The 17,665-nt window shown below is 40.3% G+C and overlaps 1 protein-coding gene across 1 annotated transcript in view; it reads left to right on the forward strand.

The window, feature by feature from the left end:
- The window catches only part of LIMCH1 (LIM and calponin homology domains 1), a 180,198-nt gene extending 162,761 nt beyond the window's left edge, over nt 1-17,437 (forward strand). The window contains exons 25-35 of the mRNA XM_050895648.1: nt 433-461; nt 1,477-1,560; nt 3,208-3,300; nt 4,262-4,366; nt 5,743-5,879; nt 6,679-6,800; nt 8,613-8,736; nt 10,078-10,164; nt 12,596-12,704; nt 13,643-13,745; nt 16,303-17,437. Of these exons, the coding sequence (XP_050751605.1) occupies nt 433-461; nt 1,477-1,560; nt 3,208-3,300; nt 4,262-4,366; nt 5,743-5,879; nt 6,679-6,800; nt 8,613-8,736; nt 10,078-10,164; nt 12,596-12,704; nt 13,643-13,745; nt 16,303-16,328 (1,019 nt within the window). The 3' untranslated portion in view covers nt 16,329-17,437. The remainder of the gene's footprint in view (nt 1-432; nt 462-1,476; nt 1,561-3,207; nt 3,301-4,261; nt 4,367-5,742; nt 5,880-6,678; nt 6,801-8,612; nt 8,737-10,077; nt 10,165-12,595; nt 12,705-13,642; nt 13,746-16,302) is intronic.
- Nucleotides 17,438-17,665: the final 228 nt, after the last annotated feature.

Raw genomic sequence — 17,665 nt, forward strand, 5'->3', positions numbered from 1 at the left:
AATGGCAGTGGTTCTCTTCGTAACTGTGGCTCTTGAATAGTGTAGTCCCATCCTTTTAGCTTTGCTGTGCTTTTTCCTTCCTTGCACTGAATCACGAAGGGAAAAGTAGATCAAGGTAGGTAACACTCAGTGTCCAAACACTGCTAACGTCTGTGGCCAGAAGTAGATGGCATTAGCTAGTGGTAGAGTAGAATCTGATGTTAGTTAATATTGTGCTCCTCTATACCCAGATAAAAAGTAGTTTTGTTGGTGATGGGTGTAATCTGTTTTTCTGGTTTATTTGCTTGCGATTCGTCCTTGCATTTGGTTGTGGGAGCAAATAGGAAACTAACATGAAGCTTTTTTTATACAGATACAATGTAGCTTTAATTGCAGGCTAAGCATATTTTGCTGTGTTAAATTTAATCTTTCCTTTTTCTGTTTTTTTAATAGCTGATTCTGATAGTGGTGACAAATCAAATGTGAGTACCTTTTTTACATCGCTGTTTGGTTTAGAGATATGTGTTTAGCAAAAGTGAATTTTTTATGCAAACTGTCTTGTAACATCCCCAAATCAGAATGAGAAATTTTTTTCTCATGGAAATGAGAGAGAAAAAACACAACCCAAATCAAGACGTGGTCTGAATCTGGAATTTATGCATTCTCCTCTTATCCGGAGGGAACGGTAGCTATACAGTACTCGGTTGCTGGAGCCACTAAAGCTTCACAATCTCAAAACAATATGTAACTCTAAATTATCCGTTCTATTTTAAATGCATAGAAATTAGAGGAGACCACAATTCTACTGTCTCCTCAACGAAAAAAAAACCCACCACAAATGCTACTCTGAAGTACACAGTATTTCATGTTCTGTTTGTCACATAAAAATAGACATCATCTCTTCCTATCAGATTCAAATACAACTCTTAGTGGAAAGGAATATGACATCAAGTGTCTAAAATTGCCCTTGATTATAAGGATTTTAAACATGTATCATGTAATGGGATCCTTAGTGAAGCCTGAGATTTTATTTCATTATGGATAAAAATTTAAAACAGGGCTATAGGCTGTTGTGCTGGCAGCCATATGAAATGAGAGAATATTTTCTACAATCACAAATTGCTTTGCATGTTGTGCAGAAGATTATAGAGAATCAAAATAGATATTTTCTTTAATTTTGAGTACCTGCAGGTATCTCTGTTCAGTGCTGCTTAGAGCTTTCTTTCAGATCTTTTTCCTTTTTTCCCCTCCAGCTGAAGTTTCTCAAGCCTTTCTTTGTAAACCAAATGATTATTTTATCATTTGGATACCTGTGGGCAATCCCAAGTGTCAATGAAGCTAAGAATATTGTCTGCTAACTGCGAGAACCATTATCTAGTTCTCAATTTCCGATTTTAACATCATCTCCAGGGGTAGGCCAGGCGAAGTGCAGCTTTCTCTGGTAGCCTTGTGAAGTGCAGTGTCAAAGTCTAATAGCTTGGTTTTCCTTCATGCAAGCGTTTCAATTTTTGGTCCTGGGATCCAGAAGAAGAGCGAAAGCGCCAGGAAAGGTGGCAGCATGAACAAGAACGCTTGCTTCAGGTAGGGAAGAAACTACATGTCTTCCACCATGTGCTTCAGCTGTTGAATTGTCCCTTTGGACAAAAGTTGGGCATTTCGTGTCATGTTTTCCACATCCTCTGCGGATGCTTGAGCAAATTCTGTGGCAGATGAGCGATTAAATAAGCATACGCACATGTTCGCTGTGGTTTGGGCACTCTTACGTCTCCTTTCCCCACTCCATGGAAAGACCAAAAGGACTTAGTTCTGCGTTCCAGTGCAGAGTTAAACCAGATGTTGATCCTCAACTACATTTAAAGTATGTTGAGCATAGACTGCGAGACTCTTAATTACTTGGAGCCTCTTTCTCAAGACTGACAATTTGCTCACCCTGACGCCTATGCAACTCTTCCTTAAAATGATGGTCTTAATAGATTTTTGTAGACTTCTGCTTTGTTCGCAGGTTCTTCTTGGAAAACATCAAGCTAAATTTGGACACGAAGGGTTTGGGGTTTTTTTTGTGAGGGGGGGAAACCCCCTCAAAACAGCCACTGGTTTTGCCTAGTGGTAGAGTAAGCTGTAAAAGGTCTGGGTTTGTGTCCTAGTTGGAAGAAGTGCAGTGGTCCTGAGAACTTGAATTTCCCCATTGGTCAGTAGTGTCTTTTGAAACTGTGATTAGGTTTGGTCCCAAAGAAATCATATCTTTCCTCCACGTAACAGAAGAGCAAACAACTGTCAAAGGATGGAAAATAATAAAACGGAGTCTTTTCATCTTTTAAGAATGACTTATGTGTCTCTCTACTGCTTTCTTGAGATTATTTCTTTTTACCTAATATGGTTGTTTCCTCTTAAAATGGTGTAAAATTCTCATCATCATTTTTCTGGCATATGTGGGTGTTCTCTCAATAGTAAATGCATCTCTTCTGGATTAGGCAGATGTGGTTTCTAATTTGAACAGAAGTTGGAACTGGTGTAAAAGGGATATGGAAGTCACTCTTCTTCCCCATATTCAAGCCAGTTCTGTCAAACAATTTTAAAGATTTCTTTGAGATAATTTTTCATGCAAAACTGTGTGAAAACAATTCTCAAGAAATAATTCCATCAAGGAGGAAAATAAGCCACTTAAGCTAATTATAAGCTTACCCTCTTCAAACCTTTACACACTATTCATTTATCTTTTAAACTTGCACAGGTATTCATCATTCATTAAATTGTGCTGGCATCTCTCTTAAATTAGTACCAGTATCTGCAAAACCTGCTTGTTTATATGCTACCTTGCTGAAGTTTTTAAGGTAAAATCCATGCCTTTTTTTTTTAGGGTGTTTTAGGGTGTGTGATAGCTTTTTGGAACTCTTAACGGTGTATAATAAACAAGGAATTATTGAAATTGTTGAGCATAAATTTTATTTCTGACCAAAGATTTTAAAACTTTTAACAAATTAAACTTCTAGTATGCTAAAAGTTCCTCGTGGTTTGAAGGTGTTAAATGTAAGTGCTAGAAACAAGTGGGGAGAGGAGGAAAAGAAGCTTTTTTTGACACCCATGGATGTTTCAAATTTTTATCTTCCTATTTCATCCTATATCTGATTAAACCACTCTTAGCAGGTTCATTTTCACTGTGGAGATACTACAGAATTTACTCCTAATACAGAATGCTCTGAATTTACCTGTATTTATATCCTTTTACAGGAGAAGTATCAGAAGGAGCAGGACAAGCTGAAAGAGGAATGGGAAAAGGCCCAGAGAGAAGTTGAAGAAGAGGAGCGTAGATACTACGAGGAGGTATAAGGCTCAAGGAGCAGGTTGTTTATTGGCTTTTTTTGTATTTAAATTCACCCACATACGTAATTTAAAAAATCCCATACCTAGATTAATTAATGAAAAGCCTTCTCAAGGCTGAATTCTCAGGAGGATTGTTTCTCTTAAACACTACCATAGGCGCTGAGGAAAAATATTTAAGTGTTTTAGACAGGTATCCGCAGAACCTCCGCGTAGGTGAAACTGTCTAATTGCTGTGCAAGTCTGGGTGACTCAGTATGGTTGTGTCTGGGCACGCTCAGACTTCCCTCCAGAGGCAGAGCCTTGTGTGTTTTGGCATATACTTGGTGCCTGGACTTGGTGGAACTCCAGATGAAATTGTTGTCTGCCTTGGCTTGATCATGTAGATATTTTGTAAACTGGCCTAGTTTTTAAAAAAAAAAAAAAAGCACAAGAAATGTCAAAGTTTGCAGTTGTAGAATACTAACAATATAGAAGATAGTAGTTTTCTTCTGTCGTATGTGGGTCGTTATTGCAGGAAATTGGAAAATATTGAAGTTTTCAGTTTGACTAGTGCATTATGCAAATGGATGTCTTATCATCTGTGCTTGAGGGCCATACTTGTGATCTGAACAAGAAAATTTTTTTCAACTTTCAGAATAAGTTTCTCATGTGTGAAGTGTAGTTTCATATTTTTGTATGAAATTCAATAGCCTGGTGTTGTGAGAAGCAGTGGTGCCATCCCAAGTGGAATATTCTTTCCAGTTTTGGACATCCCATCTCAAAGATGGTAATGGTGAAATGAAAGGGAGTGCAAAATGTTGAAGCAAATTAAAAATTGAGGTGTTACCATTATTCTTGGTACCACAGGTCCTTACTAGCCATCTAAATATCACATGTAGCCAAACTTTATGCTTCTACTTCTTAAGCTCATAGTTGACATTCTGTATTTTCAACCCCCACTATCTCCTGATCCTCTTTTTAGGAACGTAAGATAATTGAGGATACTGTAGTTCCGTTCATTGTTTCTTCAAACTCTGCTGAGCTCCTCTCCTCTTCTTCCTCTACCACTGAAGGAAACAAGACAGCGGTGAGTTTCTCGTGGAGTAGTAAGGCAATAAAGACTAAGCCATCTTCAGTGCAAAGTTTCATTCTTCACTAAAGGCTAACAAAGTCTGGGAACAGTAAGAGTAAGAGTATTCCCTGGATCCCTTCCATAACTGGTGATACCTCAGAGTGCTGTAGCTTGTATATTTTTGCAAGTGAAGAGCCATACGCCCAAGCAAACTGCTGCCATCCCATTTTGGACTAGAGCAGAGGGTGATACTTGCTCTCTTTGCAGCTGCTTCTCTTCTTTAACTGGTGCTGTGAAAAAACAGTCACCTGTTTCTGTTTGGTTTAACTACCTTCTCAAAGCCAACAAAATCTGAAGTGATTTCTGTGCATCCAAAATCTTGAGTGTAAGACAGTGCTTTAAGCATATCTGAGATGAGACTGAATGCTCCCTCCCCACTTTTCCTCCTTTTCTCTCCCACCATCCTTCCTAGAAAGCAGCAAAACAAATAGAGCAATGTTCACTCTCTCTCAAGCAGCACAAAATGTTTAACTCAATGCATCTAGCATCTAATTAAATAAGTGTTTGCCAGAGATCAGAGAATGACACCCCAGGTGAGATTAGTAGAATAAATGTGGGATTCCCAGACATAATTTTCTCCTGCCTAAGGCACCCACACCCAAGAAGTCATCTGCCTTTTTCCGTTCAACTCCAGGATTAGGAGTACTGTATCATCTGGTTCTCCTCTACCCTTCCTGCCCCCTCTTATCACTCAGCACTGTGCAGGGGCATCAGCCATGGCCCATTTTCCACATGGCTGTGTAGCAGTAACTTCCTGGGTGGAGTTGCTTATGCCATGTTCAGGGCAGTGCCTGCACCCAGAAGTGAAGGATCTCATGCCATGGCTTACTCAAGCTCCACTAGTCAGGTATGACCAACTCCAGTACCATTTTGGAAGTAGTACTGGTGTTGCCATTTGAGGATGCCCAGTGCATGTGAGTAATGCTTTGCCCCCAGGCAGAGACAACAAGCTGCGGTCCCTCACAAAGTCCTCCCAAGCCCAATGGGAGAGTTTCTAGACTCTCAAAGTCATTCAAGGATTTCTGCCAAAAATATGTAGTGGGAAGTTTTATTTTGTCATCCTGAACACCATCTCATAATTGGTCCATCCCTAACTCTTTTTTCCATGCTCAGTTTAGTCCAATTAGTTGATTGTTTCGGCTGAAGTCTTTGTTAAATCCACAGTTAGCCTTACCAAGTTCAAATGATTCCACTGTGTAATGTGAGATGTTCTTTATGATAATAAGATGTGTCAACACAATATATCTGGGGACAGCCTGTGCTTTTCCCATGCATGTGCTGATGCCGAATTCAAGGGAAGCTCCTTGTTCTCCTCCCCTGCTGTCTTCTAGAACTCAACTGATTCAAACAGCTCTCCAGAGGAAGGCAAACAAAAAGAAGTTACAAGGCAGAAAAAGCTGCTCTGGGAGCAGGACAGTGTGCCATCTCTGAAAAGCAAGGAAAATGAACTTTGGCAAGAAAAGAGGAGGTATGGATCAAGCCTAAGCATTCCTTAGCCCTGTGGAGCTTTGTGTTCTGTAGACTTCTGGGATGTCACATCTGCCCATGATTGATGCTGGAGCATCAGCATCTGGTGGCCGGGTGATAGGTGTAATATATCCCGATCAATATTCACTTGCCGCAGGCTTACACATATACAGCAATGTGCAGTGCTAGTTGTGCATATCAGAAGGCTTGCCTTTTCAGTATATGGCTTTGCAAAGAGGCTGTCACATCAACCAGATCAGAGCTTAGATAGCTCAGACATCTCTGTATGTCACTGCACTGTGTCTTGTGTACAAGTTTCACAAGCCATTTGGAGGAATAAAGGAGCAGTAGCTGTTTTCACTCAGACTCTGTGTGAGATTCCCTGTCTATCTTGGAAGTGCCGTACCCAAACTTGCCAGATGGTGTTCAAAGTCCTGGTCTTTGCCCAACTGCTAGTAACAGCTTTCACAAAGACAAGAAGCATCTGATGATGATGAACACTGTATAGAGAATACCGAGGAAGCTCTTTCTCTGGCAAAGAAGCCATTTTCCACAAATCCAGAATGACCTTTAGTGCGTCTAAGTGGCAGTGTGTGAGGTAAGCAGGAAGACGTGGCATATTTGGAGACAAACTTGTTAATTCATGACAGTTATCCTCATTGCTTTGTCATTGCTGACACAATAACAAAAATCTTTTTGCAAAATATAGGCTGATATTCAGAAGTCTAATTTTGCCATTATATTCTACGTGGGATTTTTCCCGGCTTTATTTATACAATGTGAGTTATTTTTATTGGCAGTGGAAATAAAGTGCTCTCAGGACACCCAGAGACGGGTATCTTGAAAGGAGGTGAACAGGAGCACCAGGTGCCGGTGATGGAGCGCAGCTCGCCTGCCAGGCTGAATCTGCCGTTGACTCAGGGTGAGAGTCAAGACTCTTCATACGCGTGTATTCTTTTCCAGATAGAAATCTTGCGGAAATCTAACTCAAAGAGTTTTGGAAATTGACAGTACACATCTATCTTCAAAATTTGAATGTCTTGGACTCAAAAGTTGTTTTCTGTTAGCAAAGATAAATATGTTAAGGTGAAATTTAAAATCTTGTTTTCATCAGTGATGAGCATTTCAGCTGCAGGTAGGAATCTCGTTTATAGGCCCACACGTTCACAGTAGCAGTTAAACAGAATTATCTTCCATCTTTTACATAATCTTACATACATATAGGATTTATCTTGATACAGAGAGCATATTTCCAACACTTATTTTGTGTTTTGATAGCTAATTAGATTCTTTCAGTCCAGTAAAAATCACTACCTGTGATGTGTAACCTTTTCAAGCCAAGCCTAAAGTGACACCTGTCTCAATTTTGTCATTAGAAATGTCTGGTGACATTTAAAATTAATAGATTTTTTAAGCTCCCATAAGTATTGATGTTTTTTGAATGAAGGAATTTCCCCAAAGCATTGCTGTCAACAGGGTCACCCTAAAAAAAGGCAAGTTCACTAATTTAGCATCATTATCTAATGCAAGTGAACAGTGAAAAGTAAATAAGTAGGACTAAAGACAGAAAGCAAATGTAGATTTTGAAATTGAGTTTTAGAGTTTTGTTTTCAGTCTAGCGTAAAAATTGATGATTCTAAAAAATGAAACATCTATGGATAGAAAAAGTTTCAGTGTTATTACTTGCCCCAAATGCAAATTCAGTTTATTAAACTTAGCAGGTTTGCTTTCCCTGTCTTGATTTTATTGTATTCTTTGTGCTTTGATAAAGGTTGCTCAAATAAAGAAAGCAGAAGATATTGCCCAGCAATCCATCCTTGTGGATTTGTAGTAGTGATTAAGCAAACTTCAAAGGTTTGCCAGTTTTTAACTGCTTCTGCTGATCACGGTTTTTCTAGGTTCTCTTTAACAACTTGGTCCTGTCCAAGTATTCTGACAGCTCCTTTCTTGCCCCTTAAAGCATCGCATCCTTGCTCTCCCCTTAAGTCCTTAAATAGTCAGGACTAGGGTTTTATTGTTTTGATATCAAAAATAGGTAACAGGCCTTTCATAGGCCCCAGTAAAGTTTTTCTTCTCTAAACCAGCTGGTTGGTGCACGGCAGGGTAAGGCTCCTCCCCAGCCTGTGAGCCACAAAATTCATCTGGAAGGATCCAGGTAGTGTGCTCTGTCTCAAAGATGGGATGGTTGGCTGCCTGGGCATCACACAGATCATTGCATATTGCTGGGAGGTGTTATTGTCACTGAGCCTTGTGCAACCATCTGAAACACAGAAGGAAATTACAAGGGAATTACTGTTATCAGTAGGCTCACAGAGAGCAGTGACTACACCACCTTCCTCTTAACTCTTGCTGGTGAGAAGTTTGGATCCCCAGGCACCACGGGAAGTTTCAGTCTTTCTGGTGCTTCCTTCCTCATGACAGAAAGACTTTATTTTCCCAAGTGCTATTCGTGGACGGCTGTTTGACCTCACCTTTTCCCCCTTCAGAAACTGAGATTCAGCTGCAGGGTAGGTCATGGGTATGTGAAGGTAATGCAGGGGGACGCTGTTCCATAGAGGTCTTCTGGTGTAGCAGAGCCTCTCTCTGACTTTGTGTGGGGGTTCTGAGAATTTATTTTTAAGTAACAGTAGATCTCTTGTCTCCTTTATGTTGTGCCCACAAGCTATGCTGGTCTATAAGTATTGACAAAAACATTTTGTCTCAAGTATTGAGATTTCCCCACCTGCCGTTGTAGACGTCTCCTGGAATCAGCAGTTGCTGACAAAGCAGTCCCCGCATCGCGCAGAGGACATTCGACAGAGACCGTTCCTGGGCCAGAGTGCGGGGCAACAGCCGAGCTCTGCAGGGGAAATGAGGAGGTGAGAAAGTAAAATAAAGGTTATTGCAGAGATGGAGAAGTCCTACTTGCTCTGTTCTCCCTTATATTCCTACTCAGCATTCCTTGTCGGTTAAGTTTCATGGGTAGTCCTGCAGTGTGAAGACACCTTTGATTCTTGGCTTTCCCACCAAGACTGCTAACATTTATCCACTTCATATCTCATTACGAATACCCCAGTAACTAGTTTCGTGAGGGAGCACACCCCCTGCTTGCCACCCTCTGTCTGCTTTCTCCTTAGCTCTTTAAACACTCATCTGCGTAACTGTTCATGTGCTTCATTTGTTTTAAGTGCCTGAGACAAACATTTGTAGCTAGTAAGCAGCTAAATATCAGGGTGGGAATGTCAGGTGAAGTCTGCCTCTTTGAAGTTGGTATCCAAGAGCTTCATTCCCCAGCTTCCAAACACACATTGATTGCTACTTTCTAGTTCTTTAAGGATGATAGCTTTTAAAAGAAGATACATAGAGATTAGTATTTTCTTTCTGCTGTAAATTTTGGTGAGGTTTTTTCCTTCTCTGATGCTTTGCCTTGTGTTTTTGAGTAAGCGTTACTAAAAGGTAATGCCAGTTCTTTCGGTAAACAAGGGATCTGCTTGCCTAATAATTGCAAAAAGTGTATCTATGTAATGAGAAAGGAACATCTGTTTCATTAGCATATATATGAACACAGTCTCCTGCAAAATGTGTTACCTCTATTAAGCTTGTATCCAGTCAAAACTAAGGTAGATTGAGGTTTGATTACCTATTCCTCATAACAAACAGCTCGTGTGTGTTTGAGAAAATTGTTATTTAATCTGTAAACAGCTTTAAGCAGTGAGAGGTTGAATCAATCCTATGATTTCTGATAACAAAAAACATGCATGGTTTTTGTCACCAAATTCTTGCAGGGTTGAATGGATACAAATAGTAATAAACCACTTTTCAGTGTTGGTAGCTTCCTTTTTACTCAGTAAAGGGCACAGACCCCCCATCACATCCCCTGGCCAACAGAGAGTACAAGGTGGTGTGCTTTGGCTTAACCCTCCTTCATCATGGTGGGAGCTATGTTGGGTTGATAGGCAGGTAGGAGTCTGCACATGGCTGATTACCTTGTGAGTTACCTGATTGAGCAATAGGAAGCAGACCAAGACTCAGAACCAAAAAATGTGTGCTATTTTTCATTGTATTAAAATGGCAATGAACAGCAAACTTACACCTTTTTTCCTTAGATAAAATCTTTAGAGCTGAGAATCCTGAAATCCACTAGCTGGAATTTCTCTGTACAAAACCTGTTTGTAATTGTTCTTCGGCCGTAGTAATGCATCTTCTCTCCTGTATTTTAGGGCAGGCTATCATGAGAACTTCCGATCTGGGCCATCGTCTCCCTGCTCTCCTGCTGCTCCAAGTCAGTCACCCAACAGGTACAAAAGGTCAATAAGGAATTTTGCAGACCGAATACATCTTGTAGTCGCTGGTGAACTGCTGCAGTGTAAATCACATTAGTATTATGTGGATGCACTATTAATTCTTCTAAATGTTGCAATTCATAACCGTCCATGGAATAAACATCTAGCTCCCTCTGCCATGTTTCTTGCCTACTTCAGCAGTATTGTTATGTTTTCAAATAACACAGTTCAGAAAGCAGCTGTAGGACTCTGCTTGATCATTGAAATGTCAGTGAAATTAAAATGGGATAATACAAGCCCCAGTCAAAGTAAGCAGTTAAGCGTGAGTTCAGAGCACTTAAGCCAAAGGCTGTTGTCTTCATTGTGAATAGTCACATGCTCAGGAGTAAGGTATGTTCTAGACATTGTCACATTTCAACACTTGCTGATTTAAAAAGAATCCTTCCCTTAATTTCCAAACTTGAAACGCATTTTGCTTTTTTGCTGTTTTTTTAATTTGCCTACATTTGTGCTAATCTAGAGCTTCGATTCTCTCAAGCAATGAGCTGTGCAGCCTTCGGTGAGATATGTGTACCAACTCTAAATAAATGTTAACTGTAGCCTGATCGAATCACTGATAATTTGGGGTGTATTAAAATCAGTTGGCTTATTAAATAGGGTAAGGTAATACAACACAGAAAACATAGCAAGTTTTTGTTCTGTTTAAATAACATTTTTCTTCACATTTCATGGCAAAGTCCTCCTTCCAATGCCACTTGCATTGTCATGAAACTATTGGGAATTTTTTATGTGAACAATCTCTTCTGTTTTTTCTAATTGTAGCTGCAGTTTTGGCAGGATTGCAGATCATTTCTTGCTGCATGTAGCTATCTGTGAATAGCTACTTCATATTATTTAGCAGCTGTATTCTGATCTGAGACCCTTTTCCAAATTCTTTTCCTGAAATAAATCTTAGTTTCAGAAACAATGGATGGGATGTAATTCATTGTTCCACTAAAACATTAGAAAACTTCTCTTTAAAAATCTCCCAAAGCACTTTATTCTTTGATCCAGCACTTTAACTTGTCCTTATAATAACTCTGATAGTGGAGAAGAAGTGAAAACGAAGGTGGACTCAAGAATAACACAGAGGGATGTGAGCAGAAGGCTTAAGGTTGTAGGGGAGGAGAAGAAACCAGGAAAGTTATTCTAAAATGAATAATGAGAATGAAGCAACAAGAAAGCGATGATGCCTGTGCTGTCAGTGTACATGGTGGGATAAAGAATGATGGGCTCAGGAGTGACAGATTAGATGGAAGCAAGGACAGTTTTCTGGTTGTGATGAGTCTTTCTGCTGCTTCTGTCTCTCTCTTCCCTTCCCCCCCCCCCCCCCAAGGCTTTTTTATCATGATGCAGTGCAGATCTATCTCTGTTGGTGGCTTATTATGTTGTTGCACCAAAACCATAGAGCAAGGTATTGTAAACTTGCTTATCTGTGTAGAATTTCATCAAACCATCTTTTCAAAACTCATGAAGTATCCCAAAGTTTCTCTCCTGGTTTCAGCCCTGGTTGAAAAAAGCATGGGTGACACATAATGACAAGGGATCCCTTTTGGTCTCAGGTTCATCTCACTAGACAAACATCCATTCTGGCAGGCTGGCAGACAGGTGAGAAGGGAAGAATGTGAAACACATAGAAGTGTGCACCTGCACTGCTATTAAAACTATTATGAAAAGGGTACCAGTTATTCCTGGGGCCCTGGTCTCTCACCCAGCTGTCATCAAACAGCTGATTTACTAAAAAGATCTAGATAGGACTGAAGCTTAAGGAGAGAGTTGAAGTGTTTTTGCATTGCAGATGGAGATCTGATTTCAGCTTCACTCTATCTAGTTGTAATATTAACAGGCATGTAGCTGCAGCAGCGTAGACTAAAATTAGTTAGCAGGTGCCTGGTGGCTGGTCTGTGCTACTGCAGTTACACTGCTACTATTGACTTCACCAGCTTTTTGGGGTGTAAGAGCAGCATCCCTGCCTTCTGACTTGGAGTAAGCAAACCCATTTGCAAACAACTGAAAAATTTCCAGGCTGAGAGTCTGACTTGCGTGATTTGTGTGAATATCTGCTTTGACTGCTGTGGCATTGACTAGGTCTAGGTGATCGACAGGCATGGTTCCCTGCCATCCGGGCCTCTGTTAAGATGCTTGCATCTCCCTTGATCTGGCACAGCAGACTGGCAGGGAAATGGGCCTGAGCTGCTGTGCATTCAAGCATTTTAAGTCCTCTGCTTGCTTGTCTGCAAGGCAGACATGCAGGCTGATTCAGCAACATGGCTGAAGGGTCAACGTGTATTTTATGTGAAACCCCCCAATGCTTCTTCCTCCCATCCTGTCCCTCTCTGTGTACCTGTGTAAACATTTGGCTACGTTTTAGCATCAGTTGCTGCTCTGTTTTCTTAAAGTCATGTTTGTCTCCTAGGTCTGTCAGCGGAAAGAAGCTTTGTTCTACCTGTGGGCTTCCTCTTGGAAAAGGAGCTGCCATGATTATTGAAACGCTCGGTCTTTATTTCCATATTCAGTGCTTCAGGGTATGTCTCTTGCTTTATTAAGAAAAATCTCAAGTCATGCACAGTGCAAGGAGAGAGTATATTGAGGGCTGTAGATGTGAAATTGAAAATGAGAGGACCAAGGGACTTGCATGTTTGTTATGTATGTTTGTGTGTGTGTGTGTTTGTAGAGAAGTGGAAGTAATGCAGCTAATGTGTTATTTTGCTGTCAGACATGTTAATTGGACTAAAACCTGTGATTTAGCAAGCAAACTTAGCTTCCTTGCTTACGGACAGAAGCATTATATAATTTCCCTGTTGTACTCATTGTTTTTTAAATATAACATTAGTTACCTTGTGATTTTTTTTTTTAATCCCCCTCCCACCTCCCCACACCCCCCTCAGCCTGGTCAGTCCCAAAGGCATCTTTGATCTGACCCATGGTTGGAAAGCTTTGACTGCGGAATGGATGATGTATTCAGGCTTTCACCAGAGTTCTCAACAGAAATACTTCTTGACTGTTCTTGAGTGTTTCAGTCTGGAAATGACTCAAGGTAGTGTTTTCTAGAGAACTCAGAAAGTGTCCATTTCCATTCTCTCTGGCCCAATTGGTATTAGACATTCATGAAGCCTTTTTTGTTTTTAGACGTTTACCCAAACTAAACCTCTGGCCTCTCTAAGCTTTGTCCATCACAAATGGGCTGGCTCCAGAATGCAACATTAAAATCAGATGTCCCTTAAAATCACTAGACTTCACTTCTGTGTAAGTGGAGACTGCTGAAATCCAGTCCTAAATACTGTTGGCTCTAAAAAAGCCTTTCACTGATTTGCAGTGCTCCCCAGGAGTATGGGCTGGGTTCTGGGGGGGTATTTTTTCTCACTGTTCCAAGAACTATTGAAACAAAAGTCAAAATTTGGGAAGAGTTGTGACGGATAGTAGGGCATGGTCTCTCTTACTTTCTCTGTTCTTCAATTGACAGTGTGGCATTTGCAAGGGACAGCTGGGAGATGCAGCAAGTGGGACAGATGTCAGGATTAGAAATGGTCTTCTTAACTGCAACGATTGTTATATCCGATCCAGAAGTAAGTACCAAATCCTGTCCGAAGGACCATGAACTCTAACAGTACTGTTGCCAGTGAGTTTAACTGATGGGTTTGTCTCCTGCTGGCTTTGCCACTCAGACATAGCTTCTCCACGGGAAGGGGAACCTTCCCATGCCATTTTAATCATCCTCTTGTATCAAAAAAGATTTCCAAGCCCGTTAAATCTTGCCCAGAGGATCTCTCCTCAGCAGTATTAGACTTAAAGGCTGTTTCTGTACCTAAATATAAACTCCTACACTGTGCACACATATTGCATGTCCTGGAGGCTTGAATCTGTCACATCACATGAGCCAATGTAGATACTTCTACCAGGTCTAGGACCCTGGGCCTTGTTTGGAGAAGTTTCCTTTTTTTATGTCTCCAGGCCTCCCTTTGTGGACAAAATGGTCATGAAAAATATTAGGAACGTTCTGTAACTCATAACGAATCCCTGTGGTGGTATCCCCAGACATGTGCTAAAGTGTTGCTTGCTGCAAGTTTTGAAGAATGAGCCAGACATTTGCATGTCAGAAAAAAACGATGCATTTTTCTGCCTTAGAGCAGGTCACTTGAATGTCCTTCCTAGTCCTGGATTTCTGTGACTGATACCAAGTTGCTAGAGCATGTCAGCTTCACCCCAAGTGTCACCAGTGCTATGAGATGGGCAGTGCTCATGCTGGCTTCTACTTTGTGGAAAACAGTAAGATGCAGGAAAAAAACACGGGAATAATCGTTGCCTTCCTGTTACATGTTACTGTTTAGTATATTCACTGCCTACAGTCCTAACTGATAAGTGGAGATATAGAGCTCTTTTCACTTACTATTTCCCTTCTTCTCTCTCAAAAGCAGTGGCTGTAGAAATCCAGGAGTAGGAAAGGTACCTACCTACCTTTGCCAGCAGAAGAATAGATATTTTTTTTCTCTGATGTTTCAGGAGAGAGATATTTCCCCATCAGCAGAGCTAGAGGGTGCTATTGTATAACCATTTGTTTGGTGATTTTTTTTTTAAATTCAGCTAAGAAACGTTAGCAACTTTTTATTATTATTTATTTAACCTGACACATTTAGAAATAGCTTTTCCCCTTCAGGCTTGATACTATAAACCTTCCTCATGTGGATGAGGTCCTGACCCTTAAAATGCACGTTTGCACATCCATCTTTACACAAAAAAGAGGAAAGTGATAAAAGTCATATTTTCCTTTTCTTCTTAATCCTGTTTGCTTAAATAAAAATTGAGGTCCCTTAAGGATAGATGAAGGCTCAAATAAATTATTTATCAGCTTATATGCTGTAGAAATCATCCCCTCCATCATCATTTCTGCAGCAGCAGTGCTAGAAAATGCAGTACAGAGCTGTGTGCAGTGTTTCGTGCAGTAAGGTTTTGCATTTGTACATACCTAGCACAACGGTAATGAGGTCCATGACAGAGGGAATAGGTTTTGAGGAAGTGCATGGTTCCTGAAGAGTAATAATGGCAAGGGTTTGTCTTTTTTCCTACAGATTGCCTCTTCCTGCTGTGTTAACTCCTCATGCAAAATCTCAAAATATGAGTTAGTTGAATTTAAGTTACACTGGCTCATGTTGACAGTTTCAAAGGGACTGATTTTGATAGAACTGCAAATATGGTTAGTTGCTCATTTTTAACTAGAATTTGACGGACTCCACATCTGAAATGAAGAACAAACTGGTGCAATGTTAGTGTTTTGCGTTTCAGTTCTGGGAAGTCTGATGCTAAATATAAAATCAGTTGCTTGATTGCACAACTCATGCCTTCCTGCCCCCACGGCTACATGTGAAAACCTGTGCAGCAGCGCACACAACTGACGGTCTCTGACCAACCCAGAATTAATCAGTATTGTTTTGAGATGCTTATGGACATCTCAATGAAATATTTTGGCTGCCAGAAGCTTATGTGAAACTGTGGATGATTCTGTTTCAAAATAAATTATCAAAAACCTTAAGAGAGAAAAGCATTAAAGATTATGTAGTGGTCCAGGGTCCAAAATATTTCTGTTTTTCAAATAAAAGTGGATGGGATTTTATTGGTAGGTTATTTCTCTACAACAAAACCTCACGAGGAAAGGAACTCAGTATTCAGTGTCAAACACAGGGAATAGTTACAGGTTTGTGAGTGTCGAAGTCAAAGGCAAGAAGTAAATTCATGAGATTCCCTGTATGGCCAAATAACACAAGGGCTCTGTATTACCACGTAACACAAACCAGGCACAGCTAAAGATGACTCATCAGTCCTTTGCTTTACTGTTTTGCCACTGCAGAGCCTGAAAGTAAATACACCCACAAGTCCTTTGGGAGTAAAATGAAATAAAAGTGCATGCAGAATGCATTTGTCCATGTGGCATGGAAAATATATTTCCACTGGAGTTACGCTGAATCCTTCTTTGCAGTTAGTGCCCCAACTTTGCAGGAAGAAGCAGGGCATAATGATATATATTTCCAGATGCGGTTTTTTGAATTGTAGAGATCATGTGAGGAAAAGCCTATGTATGTTTGCTAAAATTTGTCAGCTAATGACTTGTTTTGGTTTTGTTTTACCCAGCTGCTGGACAGCCAACTACATTGTGACATGACTTTCGGTCCTAATAACTTTCAAGAAGGAACTCTCCTCTTATATGTATCGGCTGCCTCCAGACAATCACTTGTAAGAGCTTGAATCCATGGACATCGTGGCTCTCATCTCATTTTGAAAAACTCATAAAAACGCTGCACCTGCTCCTTTAAAATGCAATATGTTGGTTTTTCCCTTTCTTAAGAAATTTGCAAAATATGTATCACCATGTTTGTGAAGGCAAAGCCTAAGTACTATTAAAAAAAAAAAAAAATCCCACGTTTCAGGTATGCTTATGATTTCCAGTCTGTTACCGTGTTCTTTTGAAAGTAATAAGAAAATAAACATGCAATAAAGCTGTTTTGTTTTAATATTTCTAGAAATTAAAAAGTTTAAGTTTACAGAACCTTTATAGAATATGCCAACTTGAGCTGAGAAGTAATTTTAAGATAGTATCTAATCAGTGCATTTGAAAAACTAAACATCACAGCACGACTTCTCTGTTATAACTGAAGCTATAACTTTTTTTATACAGAGACTAGTTTGATAATACATCCTGTAATTCTGAAGCATTTTGTGTTTATATTACCTTCAGTGGAGGGTAGGAGTTATACAAATAAATTATTGCACCTTTAGTGATAGGATTTTTTTGTTTGTGTTCCTCAAGTAATGTTCATGACTATAGCTTAATATTCTCTCAAATAAAGATTTCTTCATTAAACCTAAAGACTGTATACCGTTAACAACGGCAAGATTCCCATTAGGAGCAATCCTTCTTACTAAGTTCAGCAGCCCGTGTTGTTATTAAACTCGATGAAAGGTGATGTCGGGGAGAGGCGGCCGAGTGGGTGGACACAGCTGAATTCTGAGTCTCCAAGCTGCGGTTTGGTTCTGTGGTGAAGCTTTTCTCTTTGGCGTGTAACTTGCCCATTGATGGTCTGAGTTGGTTTGAGACCTGCTCGTTCACTTGCAAACATTACGGTTGGTTGAAATCTCATGTGGAGAAACGTGTGGTTTGGGTGCCCTCCAGAGCAGGGAATTACACAGCCTTGAGCCTGTGTTCCTCCATACGCTACCCCAATAAAGTCAGCAAAACCTGGGAGTGTGGAAGGCGGGCAGGGAGGAGGCTGGCAGCAGTAGGCAAAAAGACTTTAACTTGCCTGTGTTTGGGCCAGTTTTCCTTTGTGCTTTTTGATTAAGCATGTGCTCCTTACTAAAGTGATCCAGCAGCTCATTGAAACAGCTGTCAGAGCTGTGTCACTTTACCTACAGTACACAGACAAGGTTAGGGGATGTGTTGCAATTGTAAAATATCCTAGCACTTTTTGGTAAACAGTTATTGGAAATATCCCAT

This window comes from Gymnogyps californianus, chromosome 4 (assembly GCF_018139145.2).
Source record: "Gymnogyps californianus isolate 813 chromosome 4, ASM1813914v2, whole genome shotgun sequence".
NCBI lineage: Eukaryota > Metazoa > Chordata > Aves > Accipitriformes > Cathartidae > Gymnogyps > Gymnogyps californianus.